General features: G+C 40.8%; 1 protein-coding gene across 1 annotated transcript in view; it reads left to right on the top strand.

The window, feature by feature from the left end:
* Window positions 1-20,974, top strand: part of LOC121923771 (potassium/sodium hyperpolarization-activated cyclic nucleotide-gated channel 1-like) — a 44,070-nt gene extending 23,096 nt beyond the window's left edge. The window contains exons 2-3 of the mRNA XM_042454521.1: window positions 10,804-10,968; window positions 18,391-20,974. Coding sequence (XP_042310455.1) covers window positions 10,804-10,968; window positions 18,391-19,253 — 1,028 coding nt within the window. The 3' untranslated portion in view covers window positions 19,254-20,974. The remainder of the gene's footprint in view (window positions 1-10,803; window positions 10,969-18,390) is intronic.
* Window positions 20,975-21,422: the final 448 nt, after the last annotated feature.

Raw genomic sequence — 21,422 nt, forward strand, 5'->3', positions numbered from 1 at the left:
TTTCGGGTTACGAAGGGCGCCGCGGAACGGATTATTTTCGTAACCCGAAATCTTTCGCAAGCCGAAAAAGCCATAGGCGCTAGTGCTGGAAGCCGCGATTTGGTGCGAAAAAGCGCAGAAAAGCACCAAAAAATTTTTTCATAAGCCGAAAAAAAAAACATAACCCGGAACAGTTTTTTCCTATAGAATTTTTTCGTATCCCGGAAATTTCGTAACGCGGTGCTTTCGTATCCCGGGGTACCACTGTACTTTGGAAGAATGATGCCAGACAGAAGTATACCTGGGACCTGTCATTATCCCATGGACTCAGAACTCTTGGCAGGTGATTTCCATGAGTTTACTGCATGTTGGCTTTGTTGATCATTTGTTTTCCCTTTTCAGTGAAATATTGGTACAACATTGAAAGCTAAGAAATTATACAAGGAGGGTGTAGTAAGGGAGGGGAGGAGGAAGTGAGGATTGATCGGAGCGAAAGCGGCCAGGTGGAAGAAATGAAACTAATGGACCCGGGGGAGGAGCAAGGTGAGGAGGAAAGGGAGCCTCAAGGGGTGATAAAAGGAGAGGGAGATTGGCGTGCAAGTAGAGGGGGACGCGGAAGAGGGAAAGACAAGGGAACCCATAGGCCTAGAAGGGCAGGGTGCCCAGTAGCTTTACAAGGACGACATGGTCTGCTACAGATAGGACCCCGGGTGGAAGTCTGTCTGCCTGACCCACAGGTGGAGGGCGACTTTGGCTACCCCGGCGAGGGGGAGTGGAGGCGGAAAGAGAAGGGGTCACTAGAACGAGAGTGGTGGGACCCAAAGGGGGGAGCGTTGGGAGCAGGCATCCGCCCCCACGGCATGGGAGAAAGCGGACTGAGAGCTGTCGGAGAAGAGCCGCCGACCTGAACAAAAGGAGGAGGCTTTGAAGGAAGACGGGGAGTAAAAGGGCCCGCTACAGCGGGGTCTAAGGGAAAGGGGACAACAGTTGTTTGTTAGGTTACTTTGGAGTGAGCCGGTTGTTTCATCACATTAAAGAGTTCTTTAGCATCTGAGCTGCGTCTCACGTGTCGTGAAGGGCCCAAACACGCTCAGGGGAAGACCAGCAGCATGCAGGCTGGAGCACAAGCCCCGCCCACAGAGGGATAATTTTATTGGAGAATTATTTGGGAATAAGTGAGCCAATGGAACACTGAAGACAAGAGTGTTCCATTGGCCCACTTCATTCTTCTGTTTTAGTTTTAAAGAGCAGCAGCAGTCTCTCAGGAAAGGCAGGAAGGGGCTCAGATGTTCCTCAGAAGTGATCTAGAAAAACCTTTGCAGTTTTCTTCCTCATCATTTCATTAAACATATTTGGGCAGGGTGGCACCAGTATTAAAATAGTTTCCTCTAGGGCAGAAATGTGGCATCACTTGACAGATGGACATCTAGGATCTACCATAGGTTCATTTGCAGATTCAGAACGTTCTCAGTATTCATGTACACATAGCTCAACATTGTCATACACCAAGTGCACACTTAATTCTTTTGTTGCACTTGTGACACAGCACAGGAGTCTGAATTATAACAGTTATATCTATTGGACTAATTACTGTCACCTATGGCTGTATTTCACGGTGGCAGAGGACTTACAAGCAACAGAATAACAATTCACATTAACCTCGCTTTTTCTATAGGCCCTACACATAGCACATGGTCTCCACCTTTTCTCTTTTTGAATCCAGCTCTCCAAGTGCTTGGGTTCTGAGAAATGTGTCCCGAGTGGAAAATCAGGTTTCCAAGGACACCCCAGCTCTTGACACATTGAAGACCACAAGCCTGAAGCTAAGAGCATAAAGAAGTTTTTGTGCATTTTCAGAGAAATACTTTCATTTGCAAAACATGTTTTGTGCAAATATCTTTTACACATTATATGAATTCTGCTACTTTGTTTTATAGATTTTTTTTAAAAAAAAGTGTAAGCATTTGATGGATTGTTTGTGTCCTTTTGATTTCTGATCCTAAACTGTGCTTGATCTGTGCATAGATTTGCTGTGCTTCAGAAGAGGAAAATAGGCTAATTTTGCACAAATGTTTCTTGCACAAATTTAAGAGAAATTGATTGAGGGAGTGCTCATTTTGCTGACAGTTTTTAAACAAAATGTCTAGCTGTTTCAAAAAGGGTGAAAAAAATAGAGAATCTTCTTTACGTTCCTACAAAGGACTCTGCCTCCTCCTTCAACATTTTCAAATAAGTTCCCGCAGAGAGGAAAGTGTCCTTCTGTCTTGGCAAGGAACTTGAGACTTACTTCAGGAGAAGGACTTCCTGTAGAGTGGTGGCTGACATTGCCCTCTGCAGAGAAGGGAGAACTGATAAATGAGGGGAATATTTTAAACAATGTCACAGCTGGAGACAGGGTCTCACAATGCTGTGAGCGATGGAGGATCCTTCTTTCAAGATAGACTTAATGACCCTCTCCCAACACCTTATGTTAACAACATCTCCCATGAGAATTGTTATAACTAGTGTAAAATATTTCTTATGGTGAGCAAAAAACAAATGTTTTTCCCATCTGTTCTGGCAGAAAAAAAGTTTTGTTCTATCCACCTTATACATTACTTCCTTACTTATAACTTGTTACTCCCCCACTATCCCTGTAAATGTCTGAAAGACCTATCGTGTTATGCAGACCTTTGAAAAAGTCATGCTTTGCATTTTTCTGGATCCTATTACATTCTATACCACTTCCAAAATTGTATAAATATGCTTTATGCCTGAGACCTTAATACTACTCAGTACTGCCTCTGAAGAAGTAGGTTTATACCAATGAAGGCTCACACAGAAATAAAAACCAGTTATTCTTAAAGGTGCTGCAACAATTGTTTTCTTCTATTATTCCCATCCTTCTCAGTCCTTAGTCTTCCAGACATTTTGGACTTCAGTTCCCAGAATTCCTGATTGTTGACCAAGCTGGCTGGGGCTTTGGGGGGGCTGGAGTCCAAAGAGGATATCGCACGGCACTTGCAGGAATGGGAACAGAATAGGGGGAAAGCGGATGTTACTGCATGGGAGAATGGCGCCATGCTGCTGGGAGTCCCCAAGCCATTCCCCAGCAGTTCTTGGCAGCCAATTTGGAAGAATGATTTTGAACCGATCTTCAAAGCCAGCTACCATGGAATGGCTGGGGAATGGCTTGGGGACTCCTGGTGGCATCAGCGGTGTTCTCCTGTGTGATAACACCCATTTCCCCCCTGTTCTGTTCCATTCCGTTTCCATTACTGCAAGTGTCGTGCGTTAGGCAGCCCTGGTGGCGCAGTGGTTAAATGCCTGTACTGCAGCCATTCACTCAAAACCACAAGGTTGCGAGTTCAAGACCAGCAAAAGGGCCCAAGCTTGACTCAGGCTTGCATCCTTCCAAGGTCGCTAAAATGAGTACCCAGACTGTTGGGGGCAAATTAGCTTACTTGCTAATTAGCTTACTTGCTGTTCACCGCTATGATCTTTGGGATAGCGGTATATAAATAAAATAAAATAAAAACAGTTTGAGAACTTGGAAATTCCAAGTTCAGAATTCAGCACAGCACAACATAGACAAAGTATGCATAGCTTCAGGGGTCTTGACTATACCATAGAAATAGTATAGACTATTTCTTTGAAAACGATAAGCTCTTTGGTACAGGGGAGGGAGGCTGGTGTGCATATCTAGCTGGGGTGAGAGGTAAAAAAACATAGATGGACTTCATCATCTTGCTAGGATTTTAGCTTGCAGTCCTGGGAAATGTGTGATCAGTGGCAACACTAGGGTTGATGTCACCCAGTGCAAGGGGGTAGGCACCCAGTGTGGTCTGAGCCCCTAGTGACACCAGTGAATTTCATTAAAATTAACCCGTATTGGGATTTGGAATGCATTTTTACGGCCAACAGTTCAGAGCAGTTGGTACAAATTACTTGTGCCCACCAGTGAACGGGGGGGAGTCACAGCTCAGGTCCAAACTAGGGGAATTATCACACGGAGGCTTACTGTGGTTAAAACATCGGCAAAATGCTTCAGAAATGCAAAGCTGTGATAGCCAGTCATGCTTCTGAAGCATCACGGAAGTGTCTTTTTGCTTCTCTTGTCAGCAAAGGGCTCACAAAGCAGCCATTTCTTCATAACAGAAATTCTCCAGAGAATGCTGGTATGAAAGACTGTGGGGTATATATACTGTTCATTGAGTGGAAGTAATTTGCTTGTTAATCTGTGTATTGTTCTGATGTTGAATGGCAAGGCCTCAAGGTGTCTACGTTATAGATGCTGTTGTCTTTCTCAGCAGTATCATTGCTTTTCTTTTCTTTTTAAATATTCTTTGAAAACGCGTGTAAAGATTTACAGCCTGATGGCAAGGATTCAAAACTACTACCAAGTGGGCCAGAAAAGGAGGCTGGCTTCCTCTGGAGTCACTCCTGCAAATCTGACCAAATGTGAGAGAGAACAAAGGAAGGAAATCCTTCTGCCTCCAGCTGAGCCAAGCTCCAAGCTGCTCCAGGTGGCAGACACTCTTTCCCATTTTCTCCTGCCCACCACACCAAAAAGTTAGCTTGCTTCCCTCACCATCTGAAGGGGAATGGGAAGAAAGTTCCTTCTTCGGATCCTTCTTCATTATACACAGCCAGGGCCCCTTTCCCACTTTGCACAAAGCCAGCAATGGCATGCCAGAGGTACTTACCCAGCCAGCCAGCCAGCCAGCCAGCCAGCCTTCATTCACCCACTGGCATCCTCCACTTGTTCTACAGATCTGCTGTTGGCAAACAACTAGGGATGGTGCTTTAAAAACAGAATCAATAGGGCCCAAAAGCATTCTCAGCAACCCTGATGTTCTTAAAGTTTCATCAACTAAGAGAATTTCTACTCACATTGTTGAAGATGGGATAGAAATGTAATAAATAATAAATAAAATCTTTATTTTTATCCCGCCCTTCCAGAAAGATCAGGGCGGCTAACAAAAGTGCAACGAATGCACACAAATACAGTTAAAAACAATCAACAACAAACAACCATACAATAAAAATAAAAGCAGGAATAAAAGCCCCGTCGCCCGTCCTCATGGCCACGGAAGAGGAGGGGAGGCCCACAGGATCTTAATCGGGGAATGCCTGCTTAAATAGGAAGGTCTTAAGATCCTTCCTAAATTGGGCCAGGGTGGTAGATGAGCGGAGCTCAGTGGGCAGCGTGTTCCAAAGGGCTGGGGCAGCTATAGAAAAAGCCCTTCTAGACGTAGAAGCATGCTTGGCCCCAGGCACCTTCAGCAATTGCTGCCCAGACGTTCTGAGGGTGCGAGGCGGATTGTATAGGGAGAGGCGGTCCTTTAGGAATCCTGGGCCCAAGCCATTTAGGGCTTTATAGGTGATAACCAACACCTTATATTGAGCTCGGAAGCGAACAGGCAGCCAGTGAAGATCTTTAAGTACAGGTGTTATATGGCTGGTCCTGGACGCACCAGTGACCAGCCGGGCTGCCATATTCTGTACCACTTGAAGCTTCCGAGTTTGGTATAAGGGTTGCCCCATGTAGAGTGCATTGCAGAAATCCAATCTCGAAGTTACCAGAGCATGTACCACAGTTTCTAGGTCCCTCCGGTCCAGATATGGGCGCAGCTGGCGAATCAGCCGAAGCTGGTAACAGGTGCTCTTGACCGTCGCATTCACCTGAGCAGTCAGATGAAGCGACGAATCAAGAAGCACTCCCAGACTGCGCACAGAGTCCTTCGCAGGGAGCGTGACCCCGTTTAGGACAGGTGGAACCACAGCCATTCCTGGACCGGGGGAACCTATCACTAGTACCTCCGTTTTCTCTGGATTCAGCTTGAGTCGGTTTTTCCTCATCCAGTCCATTACTGATGTAGTCCACCTGCCCAAAGTTTGGAAAAGTTACTTTTCTGGATTACAGATCCAGCTGGCCAGCTCACTTAGTGTCAAGAATGCACATGTTAGTTCTACTTTCCAAAGAAGGCATCTGCATTATCATTCATTTTCTCTAGAAGAAATATGATTCCATCTCTTTTATGGAGAACCCAAATCAAGACATTCCCATTTTGCTGAACCACTAATCGGCGTTGTACAAAATTTGGCTTGCAGAAATAAACTGAGGGGTTTAGTATTGCCTTTGTGCCTTCAGATTGTGCTCTTTCATTAGAAAAAATGATTAGCCTTCATCCTTTAAATGTTCATGGGAGCAATTGTTTTGGGGAAAACAATTTGAGTAATTAAAAGAAACGATAGACATGAGTGATATTGGTGCTAAGTGTAATTGGAAGTAAGCTGGTGATTTGCTTAGTTGGTTGATTGGTTTTGTTTATGTGGCTTTCTATTCTGCTGTCAAATTTTGCATGTTCAATGCAGAAGGACCAGTCAAACAATTCAAACAAATTCTGAAACTACATAATTGTTTGCTGGGAGTGGGGGTGATTTGGCCTTTGTCCTGGACACCAAAATCATTGCATATTAAACTTATGTCAATGCTATTGGTTTGCTTGCTTGCTTGCTTGCTTGTTTAAAATTTCAGGAACGTGCATTTGTGGCATGGGTCATATAGAACACAGCTCACAGGAGTGCATAAGTTTCTTGGCTGTGCAACCTCAGAATTTTGTATAACTAATCTTTATGAACTTCTTTTTTCTCCTCAGGTAAGCTAAAACTTAAGCTAAATGAACAAAAAGATATTCTTTATATTACAGTTCCAAATCTTGTTCATGCAAAATTCTTGCATGAACATGTACAATTCTCCAGATTTTTCTTCTCATTCCACTCTAGTTTCTGTTTGCTGTATATAAGAGGGGCAATATAAGATTGGCTTTACTAGTTGTGTATATTGGGCATGGACCTATAGAATATTCTGGCTTACTTTCAGCTCAGTCTAGTCGAGAAACGTCCTTCAGTAATTGGTCAGTTCCCATGTTCTAAAGCTTTCACTATCCCATAAAGTTTAGGACAGCCCAGAGCTTGGAAACATTACTGTTTTGCACTACAGCTCACAGAATCCTCCAGCTAGCATGATCAGTGTTGTTTCCTTCTAACGTACAGGATTTTAGGATGATATTTAGATTAATTTGTGCTGGCCCAAATCGGAGGTGCTTTCCTACAGAAGCAGAAGTGGAAATAAGCTAAGATGACTACAGTGGTACCCCGGGATACGAATGCGCCGCCTTACGAAAAAAATCCATTGAAAAAAACTGTTCCGGGTTATGAAGGTTATTTCGGGTTACGAAAAAAAATTTTGGTGCTTTTCGGCGCTTTTTCGCACGAAATCGCGGCTTTCGCTATTAGCGCCTATGGCTTTTTCGGCTTACGAAGATTTTCGGGTTACGAACGCGGCGGCGGAACGAATTAAATTCGTAACCCGGGGTACCACTGTATTATGCTTCAGCTATAATTTCACTGACAGCTACACAGCTAATCCTTTAGTAACTGGTTGGAAAAAAAAGAAAGTGGAAGGATGGTATTAAATATAGTAGCATAATATAACCAAGCATTGGTAGAGGACCCCAAAATAACCTATTACTGGCATAGCTGTCGCAGTTGTCGCTATGGCTGATCTAGTCATTCATAAATCCTAACTCTAATCCTCAAATAAAAGTCAGATGTGTTTCTATAGAATGTTGGTAATTTTAAAATATCTGTCCTCAAAAAACCTCTCCTGAAAAGAAAGAAGTAATCTGTGAATGGATGGCATTTGCTGAATGCAGGGATGAAATGTGGCTGAGGATATTTATATAATGCTAGAGCCATTCTTTATTTGGTTCAAGGGGTTCTCCTAATATGCCATTTAAAAAAAAGCAATGCATAACTATCCTAACACAATAATGATAAAGGCAAATTGTAATGAAGGTGGCTGAAAGATTGTTTGTATTATGGAACAGAAACAGTATTTATTCATATAGAACTTTAAAAAAAAGATGAAGTGCTTTAAATAAACTGTCAATGTCATGATCACAAATAGCATTAAAACACTGGTATGACCAAAAAAAATGGCAGAAATGAGCATCAGACTTCCATGCAAATAAATCCTCTAAAATGTAATGTAATTTAATGCTTCATATTTTAATCCTGATGTCTCCAGAGTTCACATTCATTGTATATAATGAAGCAGCCATGGGCAGTATCCAGCTCTTTGTAAAAGGATTGAAGCTCTTTCTCTCCCCTCCCTCCTTTTCTCCTAAGGAACAATTTCCACTGATGAGTTCCATAGTGTGAGTTAGATACATATTCATACCTAATTGGTTTTATAAACCATGTGCTGCTTTTTACTTAGATGTCAAATAGGATTGATGATAACTCCACCTCATTTAAATCTCGTCTACATGACTTCTGAATTTTCCACTAGGATTTATAAATGAAGCATATCAGACTTTGTTTCTGCATAGTTTATAAGCCAGTCCTGTAGTCCTGATATACTGGGCAGTCATTACACTAAGGCTAATGCAGGCATAACCTGTACTTAACCAACAGCAGAATCAACAGCATTATGATCACTTCACAAATGGTGATGTAGCAATTCCACCCAGTACCAGTATTAGAAGTCAGCATACTTCAACACATGCCAAGCCCAAATCCCAGCAAAGGGGTCACTTTGGAGTTTATCAGACAAGGAGAATTGCAAGTATAATCCGATGGCAATCTGAACACAATCATGGGGTTTAATGTTATTGCGTGATAACCCACTACACACAAATTCAGGCAATGGGAAGTCAGTCTGAACGCAATCATATGGTTTCATGTTATTGCATGATAGACTGCCACATGCAAATTAGGGCAATGGCATGCTATTTTCGGGCAATGGGAAGCCAGTTCAAATGCAATGCATATTCATGTAATTGTGCGAAACTTGCGACTTTAAGTGAATGCGTTCTGGCCCCACTTTCTTTTCATTCAAATTTAAGAGAAATTTCTCCTTTTGATATACTGGTTTGACTCATCCCAAAGACCTGCTTTTCTTTACATTGCCTTCACCACCTATCATTTTCTCCCTCTAAGCAAGTGATAAGACAACAGCAAGGAGAAAGTACAGCAGCCTATTATCACTCTGCTCTCTTCTACTACATGGCTATGTAGCTTTGGTCCATGGGGAGAGGGGGTAAGTGAATGGACAATTGTGATAGGAGTTTGGATGTGGTTTGGGGCCTTTTCAGGGAAGGGATACCATGAACTGCCAAAAATAACTGAAGTCAAAGAGCACATCAAGCCTGAAATCTCACTAGAAGCCAAAATGGTCAAACTATTATTATTATTATTATTATTATTATTATTATTATTATTATCCTTTATTTATAAAGCACTGTAAATTTACACAGCGCTGTACATAAATTTTTTAGTCAGACGGTTCCCTGCCCTCAGGCTTACAATCTAAAAGACATGACACAAAAGGAGAAGGGAGTGGTGGTGGGGAATAGGATCAGGTCCAGCAGATCTTCTCAACCTCTGAGGCCTGGGCCAAGGCAGATGGACTGGAGGAAGGGTTTGGCTTCTTGATGGATGGTTAAAAGGAGGCTTCCTGGGTCAGAGAGGGGCTCACCTCTGGGAATGCTTCTCTAAACAATATAGTCTTTAATTCAGTTTAATACTGGTGTACTTTGTACATGCCTCACTAGAAAAGACAATAATGCTTGGTAAGGTGGAAGGTTGTAGGAAAAGAGGAAGACCACACTCCAGGTGAATAGACTCAATTGAGGAAGCCACAACCCTGAATTTGCAAGACCTGAACAAAGCAGCTAATGGCAGGGTCACTTGGACATCTTTCATTCATAGGGTCTTCATACATTATTATTATTATTATTATTATTATTATTATTATTATTATTGCACTGTAGATTTATGAAAATTCCATTTGGGGGAAATTGAAATTTATTCTTTTGGATGGATGTAAAGGTGGTTGTGGCAGGAAATAATCCATACTACAGTTGACCCTCCTTATCCACAGATTTTTTATCCACAGATTCAAGCATTCACGACTTGAAAATATTCCAAAAAAGCAAACCTTGATTTTGCCATTTGATATAAAGGACACCATTTTGCTATACCATTATATTTAATGGGACTTGAGCATCCACGGGTTTTGTTATCCACGGAAGATCTTGGAACCAAACCCCAGCAGATAACAAGGGCCCACTGTACAAGAAGTGTGCAGTATATTTTGTTCTTAATTCTCAAAGTACTGGAATTCTGATTGTGGTCAGAAAATATCATACAACTCACTCTAGCTTATTTGTTTAATGCTTGTATGCTAAAATCATAGGCTGCATCTACATTGCAGGATTAATGCAGTTTGACACTGCTTTAACTGTCATGACTCAATGCTATGGAATTTGGGGGCTTCTAGTTTTGTGAGATATTCAGCCTTCTCTGTCAGAGAGTTCTGGTGGTACAAAAAGCTACAAATTCGAAGATTCCATAGGATGGAGCCATGTCAATTAAAGCAGTGTGGAAGCAGCTGTAGTCATCAGAGCCGGCAAAGAAGGTACTGGAATAAAATATAGACGTCAAGAGGAGGAGGAGGGGATGGGAGGGAGGGGGGAGGAGGAAAATGAGGACCACCAGCAACAGTAGTGCCTTGCTGAATAACTTAATCCAAATGTTTTACTTTATCAAAGTTGTATGATTTCTTGTTTGCTAATTGTAAGGTCAAGTTTTTGAAGTGTTTATGTGTACATATGTATTGAAATGAAGAATCAAATGTTTCTCTTGCTTAGAAAGATACAAGACTCCTTCAAATCTACAAAAAATGGTTTGAATCATTCTTTTTTTTTAATCAGTTCATTTTTCAGCTACTTCTTTAACCATTTCCCTTGGTTCCCTTTCTTTCTTTCACCCCAGAGATCTGCCTTTTGACCAAAGGCCGACGCACTGCCAGCGTAAGGGCTGACACATACTGCCGGCTGTATTCTCTGTCTGTGGACAACTTCAATGAGGTTCTGGAGGAGTACCCCATGATGAGAAGAGCATTTGAAACTGTGGCCATTGACAGGCTTGATAGGATAGGTATGCTTCTCTTTCCATGTTCATGCTCATTTCTTTTCTGTTCAACCACACATTAATATTTATTTCTTTTGGGTCAAGAAAAGTAACACTTTGCCTTATTCCATGCTGATGCTTTTAAAGGTGGGATTAGAGATGTGAAGGCTTGAGGAGGGGGTTGAGTGAAAGGAACTGTGGGAAAAGCCATTTCTTCGAGTGGGGGGGGGTGTTCCCCAAGCCTTTTCCTCCCTTAAAATTGGTGGAAAATAAGTAATAACAAATATTTTAATTTAAAATGATGACTAAATGTTTAACTGTATTACACAATCATTTCTTTAAAAACTCGGTAAGAGAAGGACTTTTATGCAAGACTATTTACAGTATCAGATCAGTCCAAATCTTGGTCCTTTGGCTTCCACACTGGTACTTACAGGAGTATCTTCTGGCACAAAAAAGACATTCATGAACAGAAAGACATAACTTGGAGCCTTTTGCAGCACCACTTCCTCCTCCTCTCCCCCCGCAAATAATGCAACATATGAGGACTAGTAGGTAGAAAAAGAAAAGAAATTCAGAATGTCAAGCATTCTGTGGTTTAGAACAGCATGGCCAGATCTCTGGCAGAGAGTCATATCAGTCCCGTATCACCTGTCTCAAAGTATTTGTGCTGATTTATCATGCATTTCTGTTCTGAGTTCAAATGCTTCAGAACCTTGAACAACTTGAGCTATGGTGACTGAAGAACCATCTTTTTCCACATGAACATCACCATGTGCATAGCATTGGAGTGCACATTTTCAGGGCCCTTTTAGGGGTGGACCACCATTAATGGAATGTCCTTTTCTACTGAGTAACAGAGTCATGGATTCTTTTATCATTTGGGAAATAAGGTGAAACCCAAATGTTCACTAATAATTTTTATGTTTTAAACTTTAAAAAACAAAAGCATAACTTTTTCATTTTGTGGATCCTTGTCTTGAATATAATTATCGTGTTTCAACTAGATTTTGGTTCTGGCATTATTTCTATTTCAAAAAAGGCCTCTCCTAGACTTAAATTGGTTCAGGGGATTGAAACATGGTGGGAAAGCCTCCTCACACCCCTAGAGGGTGTTTTTATTGTTATTTTTAATTTTTGCAGAAATGTGTTTTGATCCCTGGGAGGGAACAGGGGGACTCCAAACATGTTTGAAATTACCTCTACATCTCTAGAGCTCATTTGACGGCATTTTGAAGCAAAACTGAAATTGGGAGGAAATTGCAAAATATTTTTTTTGGAAGTCTATAAAAATGGTCCTGGGGACCACATGTGGCCCATAGGCTAAATTTTTCCTACCCCTAAACCTTATGCCTTGCTTCTTTTTGTTTCTTTTATAAGCTGTTTTGCATACTTGATTAGAAAAACAGCTTATAAATGTTTTTAACAAACATTAAAATACTATAGACAAGTGGCCCAAAATTAAATAGTAAAACTTCAAAAATATAAAAAATAAAACCCACAGCCCTATTCTATTTCATGAAGTGGCACTATCACTTTATAAATAAGACATGTATTATTATAAAAGAGAAGTGCAAGTGAAGTTTAAATAATCCAGTTTAAGAACACGTTCTTATGCCAAGAGAACATCTAAGACTGTATGGCACGAATATTATTGTTTATAAATCGCATATGGAGTTTGTCAGAAGTGTTTTCCAAAATGCCCAGTGCTATATAGACTGTAGTTGCACTCATTCTAAGACAGCAAAGCATAGTAATTGTACATACAGACCAATGCTAAACTAAGTCTTATTCCATCCCCTCCCCTTGATTTATCATACAACCTCTGTAGCCTCCCTTCCAGCATAGCTACTCTGTGCCTCGTGAGAAGCATGCAGGATTGGAGAAGCATCTATGTCCCTGTATGCAAAGCATTTATAGTTATGCTGAGACCTCCGAAAGATCTTGGTGGATCTCATTGCTGCTATAATCATTTTACATCTGGCTACAGAGGCATAGCCAGCCACTTCTCCAATCCTACCAGCTTCCCATGTGTTGGTCTTGGGGTAGGATTTTCAGAGGGTGTACAGTTAGTCTTGTAGGGAGAGGGGCTTTGGACACTGCAGAGGAAGGAATACCAATCTCAGCAATACTCCTGAAAGGTCATACTGAAGTCAAGCCTACATGTGTGTATGCCACTAACAGGATGTCAGCCAGTGTGCATATGGGAAAGAGGATTCTGAGAAGATTATTCTAATTAAAAATGCATGTAATAGGTTCATCATTGCCTATATCTTGGTGGTAATGAGTGTATTATACTGCATCAAGACTGCCTGCACAAATTGATCAAGTTTCTGCAGTTTTCTTTCTTCATAATTGTGTGTTTGTACTATGTTTTTCAAATCTATCCTAAAAAGTTACATATTTATAGAACCTTACTAGCCAAGCTATTCATGCACAATAATATATATACAGTATCAACATAAGTGGGTAAAGATTTGCTATGACTATTTCTTGCCTTGTATTCTAGTACCAAATAAGGTAATGCCACTCCTTTTCAGCTCAATTTTCATTACATTTCCCATTTTTTAACCATAAAGCCCATTTCAGTTTACTTAGGGGAGCTGTATCCCATAATCAGACATATCATTCTCTTAATCTAGGCCACTGAAGACTTCTCCAGTATTTAGCGTTTAATATTTTGGCTCTTGCAGTCAGATAATACAGCAACCCTTCTTTTACTTCAGGTAATACTGCTTTTAATATTTTCAAGAGGAATATTGTCTAAGCTCAGTTTTTCTTCAAAATTAATACGAGACGCTCTCAATATTTACTTCTAGAAACCTTTCACATAAATATATTGCATTTTTCTGAATCCACCACAGCTCCTTTTGTAGTTTTTTTAGAACTAGCAGCAGAAACAATTGCTAATCTGCATGGTGAGCCAATTCAGCCTTTGGAAGTGTCAGTTTCTTCATTTTAGGGCCCTTCAATTGTTTAGGTGATTGTTTTGGTTCACAGCCATATGCCCAGCTCTGCACCTATAACTCTGTGACTGTACAATTGCATAGAAAATTGTGTATTCAAATCCAGCCTTCAGAAAAGCTTATTTTTGGGACAACAACTCTCAGAGATAGTTGAGGGAATCTGGGAATTATTGTCCAAAGAAGTAACTTTTCTCACCTCTGATGCAGAGTATAGCTGTGCTAAATTTTACCTCCTTCTTTTGTCGATTTTTCTTTCACTACAAAAGTGTTGTTGTTGTTTTTCCTGCATTGTCACTTTGGAATACCAGCAAGTGCTGGCAGGGTGCAAGCCTGTCTATGAATAGTCACATAATGCTGCTGCAAATAGCATACACTCCCAACACCTTGATTTGGCAAGGACGGTCGTGATTGATCTCCTGTCACTTTTTCAGCTGTTTTTAAAATTACCCAGTTTCCCTCTCCTTCTCCCACTTTTCACCCTTTGTCTTCAGCATACTTCAGTTGCTGCATACCGAGTTTAAAGCTTGCACTCAGTTAACTCAGAAGTGGGGAGAGAACTGGATAGGAGCAGAATCTTTCCTGTCCCAGTAGGGTCAGGCAAATGCAAACTGTTACAGCCTCTCTCATCTTGTGTGCTCTTCCTTATTAATAACTTTTCCCATCTTGACCATACTCTACTTTTGCATGACCACACATGTCTGTCCCAGTTTTCATCTGTGAAATGAAGGAGGACATGAAGTTTAAACAACAAATTTCTGAAGTTTTAAGAACTGCAGAAAAGTCCTGTTTCACATGCAGCCTCTTCAAGGGCAGTACTTCCTGGGGATGTCCATGTGAACATGCAGTGTTATTCCATCACATAGGTATTCTAGGAACCAGGCTAAACATTTATCCATGAGGGGCCCCATACTCCTGAAGCATGTCCAGTGCTTTGGAAAACTAAAAATTAGGATCAGAATCCTGATGGTGACAGATGGTGAGCTTACACCAGCACATGTCACTTTACAGGCAGGGTTTAAGGATGTACTCATCATCTCCTTCACTATTCCCCATCTCCATCACAAGGTAGGCAGTACCCCAGTGGGGAACATGCCCTCAAACCCATGGCATGGGTTGAAGGATGCCCAAGTAATGGGCAGCTGCAGTTTTGCAGCTGGATGATGAAAGGAGATACTGCTTTCATAGATCTCCACATAGTGCAGCCCAGATTGATAAGTTCTCCTTGCATGGCTGCAGTATTTCCACCCAGGTAAAAGAACCATAGACCATCTCACACACTTAAGAAGTCTCTATATGAGACCCTTTAGCCATATTCAAGTGTTCAAAAAGCAATTAAAGCAGCATGCAACACATTACATTGCTCTGGAGAAAAGTACTAAATTCCAAACAGGAGCCTCTTCTGTACATGGAGGGTTTCTGCATGAGCAGAATCCTAGAGAATCTGAGGTTCTGGCTCACATAGAGACCCTCCTTGCATAGAAATGGCTCTCATCTTCAGGACTATTGGTCTTAGCATGTACAAAGTAGAATGGATGCAAGCCTAGCAAGCTTCCTTCTTCCCATGTTAATTCAGTCCCTTTTTGAATGTCTGAGTAGAGCTTTTGTGTTAGCTCTCATTGCCAAAAAGGAAAGGTGTAGACATATTCTACTCAGTTTGAACTTTAATTCAAACTTCAGATGATTCTCTCAATGGTATTGCAACAGATTTATTAGAATATGTGAAAATATGCTCCACTGTTATGATTGTAGCTGTAGCTTAAAAAAAAGTGTGTTTGGGAGCAGTGGATTACATGCATCCTCTGTTCTGTAACGGCATGCAAGATTTATATGCAGTGACTCTTGTTACACAACTAGGTACTACATAATATGCTCTGAGTTCATATTAGTTCACAGACATGTTGAAAGATTACTCCTCTCAATCTGGTGGTCACTGCTTACCAATGTTTAATAATTAGTTCCAGGAAATGTGTTAAATGGGCACATGTATTTATAACTTACATAACATATTTAGCATTTGGGAAATTAGGACAGCTTGGCAAGGAGAGAGATGGGCTCTTTTAACACTTAAAATTGAGTTATTCCATTTCCTTTCCTTTCTAAGGTTTAGAGAAGCCACAGAAACCTGTTCTTAAACTGTAGAATATATTTGCTCATAAAGAATCGAGCAATGCATACAGTAATAAAAGCAAAATGATGAAGCATTAGTAGATTGTTCTTTCCTGTGAATAACTAGCAAAATGCACATAGGGAATGGTATATTTGGCATTGTGGGATATTGGCTCTTCTTCTAGTTCTCCGATGCAATATGAAGTACCCTAGAGCTGTATCTGTGCTAAAGCTTGAAAAGGTTACTTTTTGGCCTGCAGTTCCATGAATGGCCAGCCAGCTATGGCCATTGGACACACTTGATAAGAGATTCTGGAAACTGTAGTCCAAAACTGACTTCTCTAAGCATTGATCCCTGTACATTCCATGAATGGAAGTTCTTTGTTCCTGGAAAGTATTGCTGCCTGATTGTTCCACTCAATTGGGTTTCTTAACCCTATTTGTAGAGAGCTGTGGGAAAGTATGCTGCTCGGGTAAGTATGGGGTAAAGAAGACCTCTTCAGCTAATTCAGCTGGACAATTTCACAAGCATATCTGCATGCATGTCCATGCGCGCACACACACACACACACCCCTTTGTCATCTGAGATAAAGCGGCTTTGATGTCCTGACAACCATAATGATGCCCATTGTTCCTTCAGGGGAGGTAAACATTCTGTCAAGAGCCTAAATTGTGTTGTTCTTCCTGACAAGAGTAGGCTCATTGACTCAGTGGAGACTACCCTACATGTTAATATGACATGTTGATCACTCAACAATTGACTGAATGGGTCTACTGTAGCTGCAACTAGCAGGATGCTAGTCAGAGGGTGTTAGTCATATGTGTAATGGGAATCATTAAGTTGCAATGGAGTACTAATTTGTGAGAAGGAAAGGGAAGAGAGGGTTTTTGACTTAATGCCATAATTGGGGTTTCCTGGAGACATCTGATTAGCTATTTTGAGAAGTAAAGCCCTGCACCAGATGAGCATTTCATATGATCCAGCAAAGTTTTTCTTTGTGTGTGTTTACAGGAATTTCTTCATCAAAATTAATAGGAAATATTTGTTTTTATCAGAATGAAAGTAAGCAGATGTTTTGAAGGACACTGCTAGAATGACACAATCTATTCCGTAACACCCATCCTGGTGGCACAGTGGTTAAATGCCTGTACCCACTCACTCACAAACTGCAAGATTGAGAAGTCAGTACCAGCCAAAGGGCTTAAGCTTGACTCAGGCTTGCATCCGTCCAAGGTCACTAAAATGAGTACCAAGCTTGTTGGGGGCAATTGGTTTACACATTGTAAACAGCTTAGGGAGTGCTTAAGTGCACTGATAAGCGGTATAGAAATGTACTTGCTATTGCTATTGCTATAGCTTTTGATAACAATTTCTAATCTCTCACCTCAGTCAAGGTTTGGAAAAGTTACTTTTTTGGACTGCAAATGTCCAGAATCCTCCCACCAGCATGGCTGCATTGGCTGACTGTGGGATTCCTGATATTTGAGGCCTTGCTACATTAAACAGTTTTAGTGCTACGATTCCACTTTTACTGCCATAACAACATAACATGGAATCTTGGTATTTGCAGTTTACAGGGGGATAAATTATCAGACAGAATTTTCAGGAGACCACTCCAGTGCCTCTCTAAACTACAAACCTCAGGATTCCATACAATGTTGCCATGTCAGTTAAAGTAGAATCACAATGTGTAGTGTGAAAGAGTCGTTGTAATCAAAAAAGAGTAACATTTCCAATCTCAGTCTTCAGTGAAAACAATCCTCATTTGTATTCCTGGGAGGGCAGTAATGGGGGTATATTCATTTATTCATTTAAAGTATTTCTGCATTGCCTCCTAGCTCAGAAGGGCTCCCAAAGCAATGAACAAACAAAAACCATTACAGTAATGCAAAGATAAAAACATTTTAAAAACACATTAAGTGTGCATCTACACTGTAGAAATAATGCAGTTTGACACCATTTTAACTGTCATGGCTCCATCCTACAGGATCCTGGTATTTGTAGTTTTGTCAGGCACCAGCACTCTTTGGGAGAGAAGGCTAAAGAGCTTGAAAAACTACAAATTCCAGGATTCCATAGGATGGAGCTACAGCATTTAAAGTATGTCAAACTGTATCATTTCTACAGTGTAGCTGCACCTTAAAACACTAATCAAAAACTCCTATAAGCTGTTGAAAAACAATCCTAGGATCCAGTTTGGAAACAATTAAAACAGCAGTTTCAAACACTGAAAGTCAAGTATAGACTGAATGTGAATATTTGTCTTTAATTAGATAACCTTGATGCAAAAAAGTATTTTTTTTAAAAAAAAAATCTGCTAGCATGGCAAAGAATTGCTAATTTACATGACATGTTATATTCCTTTCACCCCAAAGGAAAGAAGAATTCTCTCCTGCTCCAGAAATTCCAAAAAGATCTCAACACTGGGGTTTTCAATAATCAGGAGAGTGAAATTTTGAAACAGATTGTGAAACACGACCGTGAGATGGTGCAGACTGTTGGACCAATAACTTTGCAGCAAATGCCAGCTCTGAATTCAAGCCCTGCAACGGCAGCCTCAGTGATGCATGTCAGGACACAGTCTCCACCTGTGTATTCCATGACAAGCCTCTCTCATGGGAGCCTGAATTCTCCAACACCGAGCACCCAGACTCCTCAGCAAGCTGCCATTTTCTCGCCTTGCTCTTACTCTTCTGCAGTCTGTAGCCCCCCAGTACAAAGCCCTCTAGCGGCTGGACGAACCTTTCAGTATGCAACCCCTACTGCTTCACAGTTGTCACTGCTGCAGCAGCAACAGTCGCAGCAGCAGCTTCAGCAGCAGCAACAGTCACAACAACCACTGCAGCAGATGCCTAGTGCATCACAGAAAAGTGACGTCCACAAGAGTACGCAAGCTCTTCACAATGCTAGTCTGACAAGGGAGGTGAGGCCTCTCTCTGCCTCACAGCCTTCTTTGCCCCATGAGGTTTCCACGATGATTGCGAGACCTCATCCAACAGTGGGAGAATCTTTAGCCTCTATTCCTCAGCCAGTATCCAGTTTCCAAAGCACAGGCCTCCAGGCTGCGAGCAAAGGCACAGTCCCCCAAAGAGTTGCCCTCTTCCGCCAGATGTCTTCAGGAGCAATTCCACCTCCGCGAGGAACCACACCATCAGCGGCCACACTGCAAAGGGATTCTTCCACAGTCTTAAATACTGAACTAGAGGGGGATAAACCACGGTTTGCATCAAACTTATGATTCATGCAGACCATGTAATAAAATCAGAGGTATTGACATAAACTGAGCTTGCTCCTGGAAAACTGTTTTAACTAATTACTGATTAGACCAGAGCTGTCTACTATGAAAAGAAAAACTTTAGACAAACTTATCCCTTGAAATTGAATGTACAATATACAGAAAGACAGTCAGAAGAAGAAGGGGGAAAAAAGAAATCAAAATGGCCTCTCATGTCTTCCTTGTTCATAAATCGTTAAACGAGTCTATAAACATTGGTTGTAATGTTATTTATTTTTCAACCTGATTCAAAATTTGAAGAGATTTCTTGTTCCAGTTCTATGGCAAAATAATGACCGTATTATAAATTCCAGGAGCCACAAAACAATAATAAAATATTGACAACAAGATTCATAGAATATATGTAATCTTGTATTTGGCACCTGTTGAACAATTAGATTTAAATTTTCTTAATTAAAAATAATTGAGACACTTCCCATTTTAAAGCTCCTGACTCCCTTTTCTTTTTCCTTTTTTGTGCTTTTATATTCAGATTTAGCTTGAAGGATCAATGACATTTGCACTGTCAACAGAAGGTGGTCTAGCTATTCTGCTTGTTGTTGGTGAAATCTAGCCACAGAATTGCTCTTCTGTTTCAGAAAGCTGGGTGGACTTTTATCTTCACCTGTGGGAGGGAGAATTAGTGAAGACTCATTAATACTGCTGTAAATAATTTTTTAGACCCAAATAATAATAACAAAAATTGTTCATGTGTGGTGTACCATTGCAAAGTATTTGTTTAGAAATTTAGTTTCAGCTATTCATGCCAAAATGTAACATTTAAAATTTTTACAAACTATAACATGCAACACAACTATAATGCAATGGCTTGAGACCTACAATGCTACTTTTACATGCAGTGTTTTTATGCAAATTTGTATGCTTGATCCTGCTGTGTGTATTTCACCAGTACCACTGATTTTTTCTTCTTTGCCCTGGACAATATCTCAAAATGTTCCATGCATGCTTGGGTATTTTAGTTTTAATTTTTTTAAAAAAATATATTTGCATAAAACAGATCAAAAGATGAACAAGAGCACCCCACAATCCAGTAAAACTAATAGAGTTCATCAGCATTTTTATAAGTAATCCCAAATATATCTACTTAAGTTTGAAATTGTTAAATGTGAATTGATGTTTTCTGCATTTCATTTCCTATAATGCTGGCACTGAATCTGAAGTTGAAGACTAGACATGATCTCATTTTAATTGACTGAACTGATTGTTTTGTTGATCATTGCTTTCTTTAAGCTTTCAGGTGTGTACTCTGTCCTCTCTGTAGTTTTCTAGTTGACTGTGGTGATATTTTTAAAAGAAATAAGTATACTATAGCATCCTGTTTGTTTGGCAATGCACAACTTGCTCAGTGTATACTATAATAATTTGGACAACTTATTCTACTACAGCATGTAGTGTCAAACCTAGAAATGATGTTATTTCTTCTTCTTCTAATGTCTGCATGAAGGAGAGGGAGATCACAAGAGAAGACAGGGTTAAAGTATACAGACTGGTAAAGAAATTATTTCATTTGCTCCAGTTTTCACCTTAAAGTATGACTTTCGATACTTCCCGATGAAGAATTTTCCAAGTCAAGTGTGCCGATTTAGGCCCCATTTACACATTGGCTACTATGGTGCCAGTCATAGAATCATAGAATCGTAGAGTTGGATGAGACCAAAAGGGCCATCCAGTACAACCTCCTGCCATGCAGGAACTCTCAATCAAAGCATCCCTGACAGATGGCCATCCAGCCTCTACTAAAGACCTCTAAGGAAGGAGATTCCACCACTCTTTGAGGAGTGTGTTCCACTGTCTAACAGCCCTTATTGTCAGGATGTTCCTCCTAATGTCGAGTCATTGACACATTGACGAGCATTTTGTCATCATGGTACATAACTTTACACACACAGATCCCACATCATGTGGTTGGAAACAGCATAGCGTTAGTGGTTTCAGGATAGCCATAGAGTGATAGTATCAGAGAGTTAGATGGGGCCTCATGGGCCATCAGTTCCAATGCCCTGCTAAGTATAGGATCTCCAGCTAAACCATCCCCAGAGGGTAGCTGTCCAGCCTCTTTCTGAAGATATCCAGGGAAAGAGACCCCACCACTTTTCTAGGCAATTGATTCCA

The sequence above is a fragment of the Sceloporus undulatus genome, chromosome 2, assembly GCF_019175285.1.
Source record: "Sceloporus undulatus isolate JIND9_A2432 ecotype Alabama chromosome 2, SceUnd_v1.1, whole genome shotgun sequence".
In the NCBI taxonomy this organism is placed as follows: domain Eukaryota; kingdom Metazoa; phylum Chordata; class Lepidosauria; order Squamata; family Phrynosomatidae; genus Sceloporus; species Sceloporus undulatus.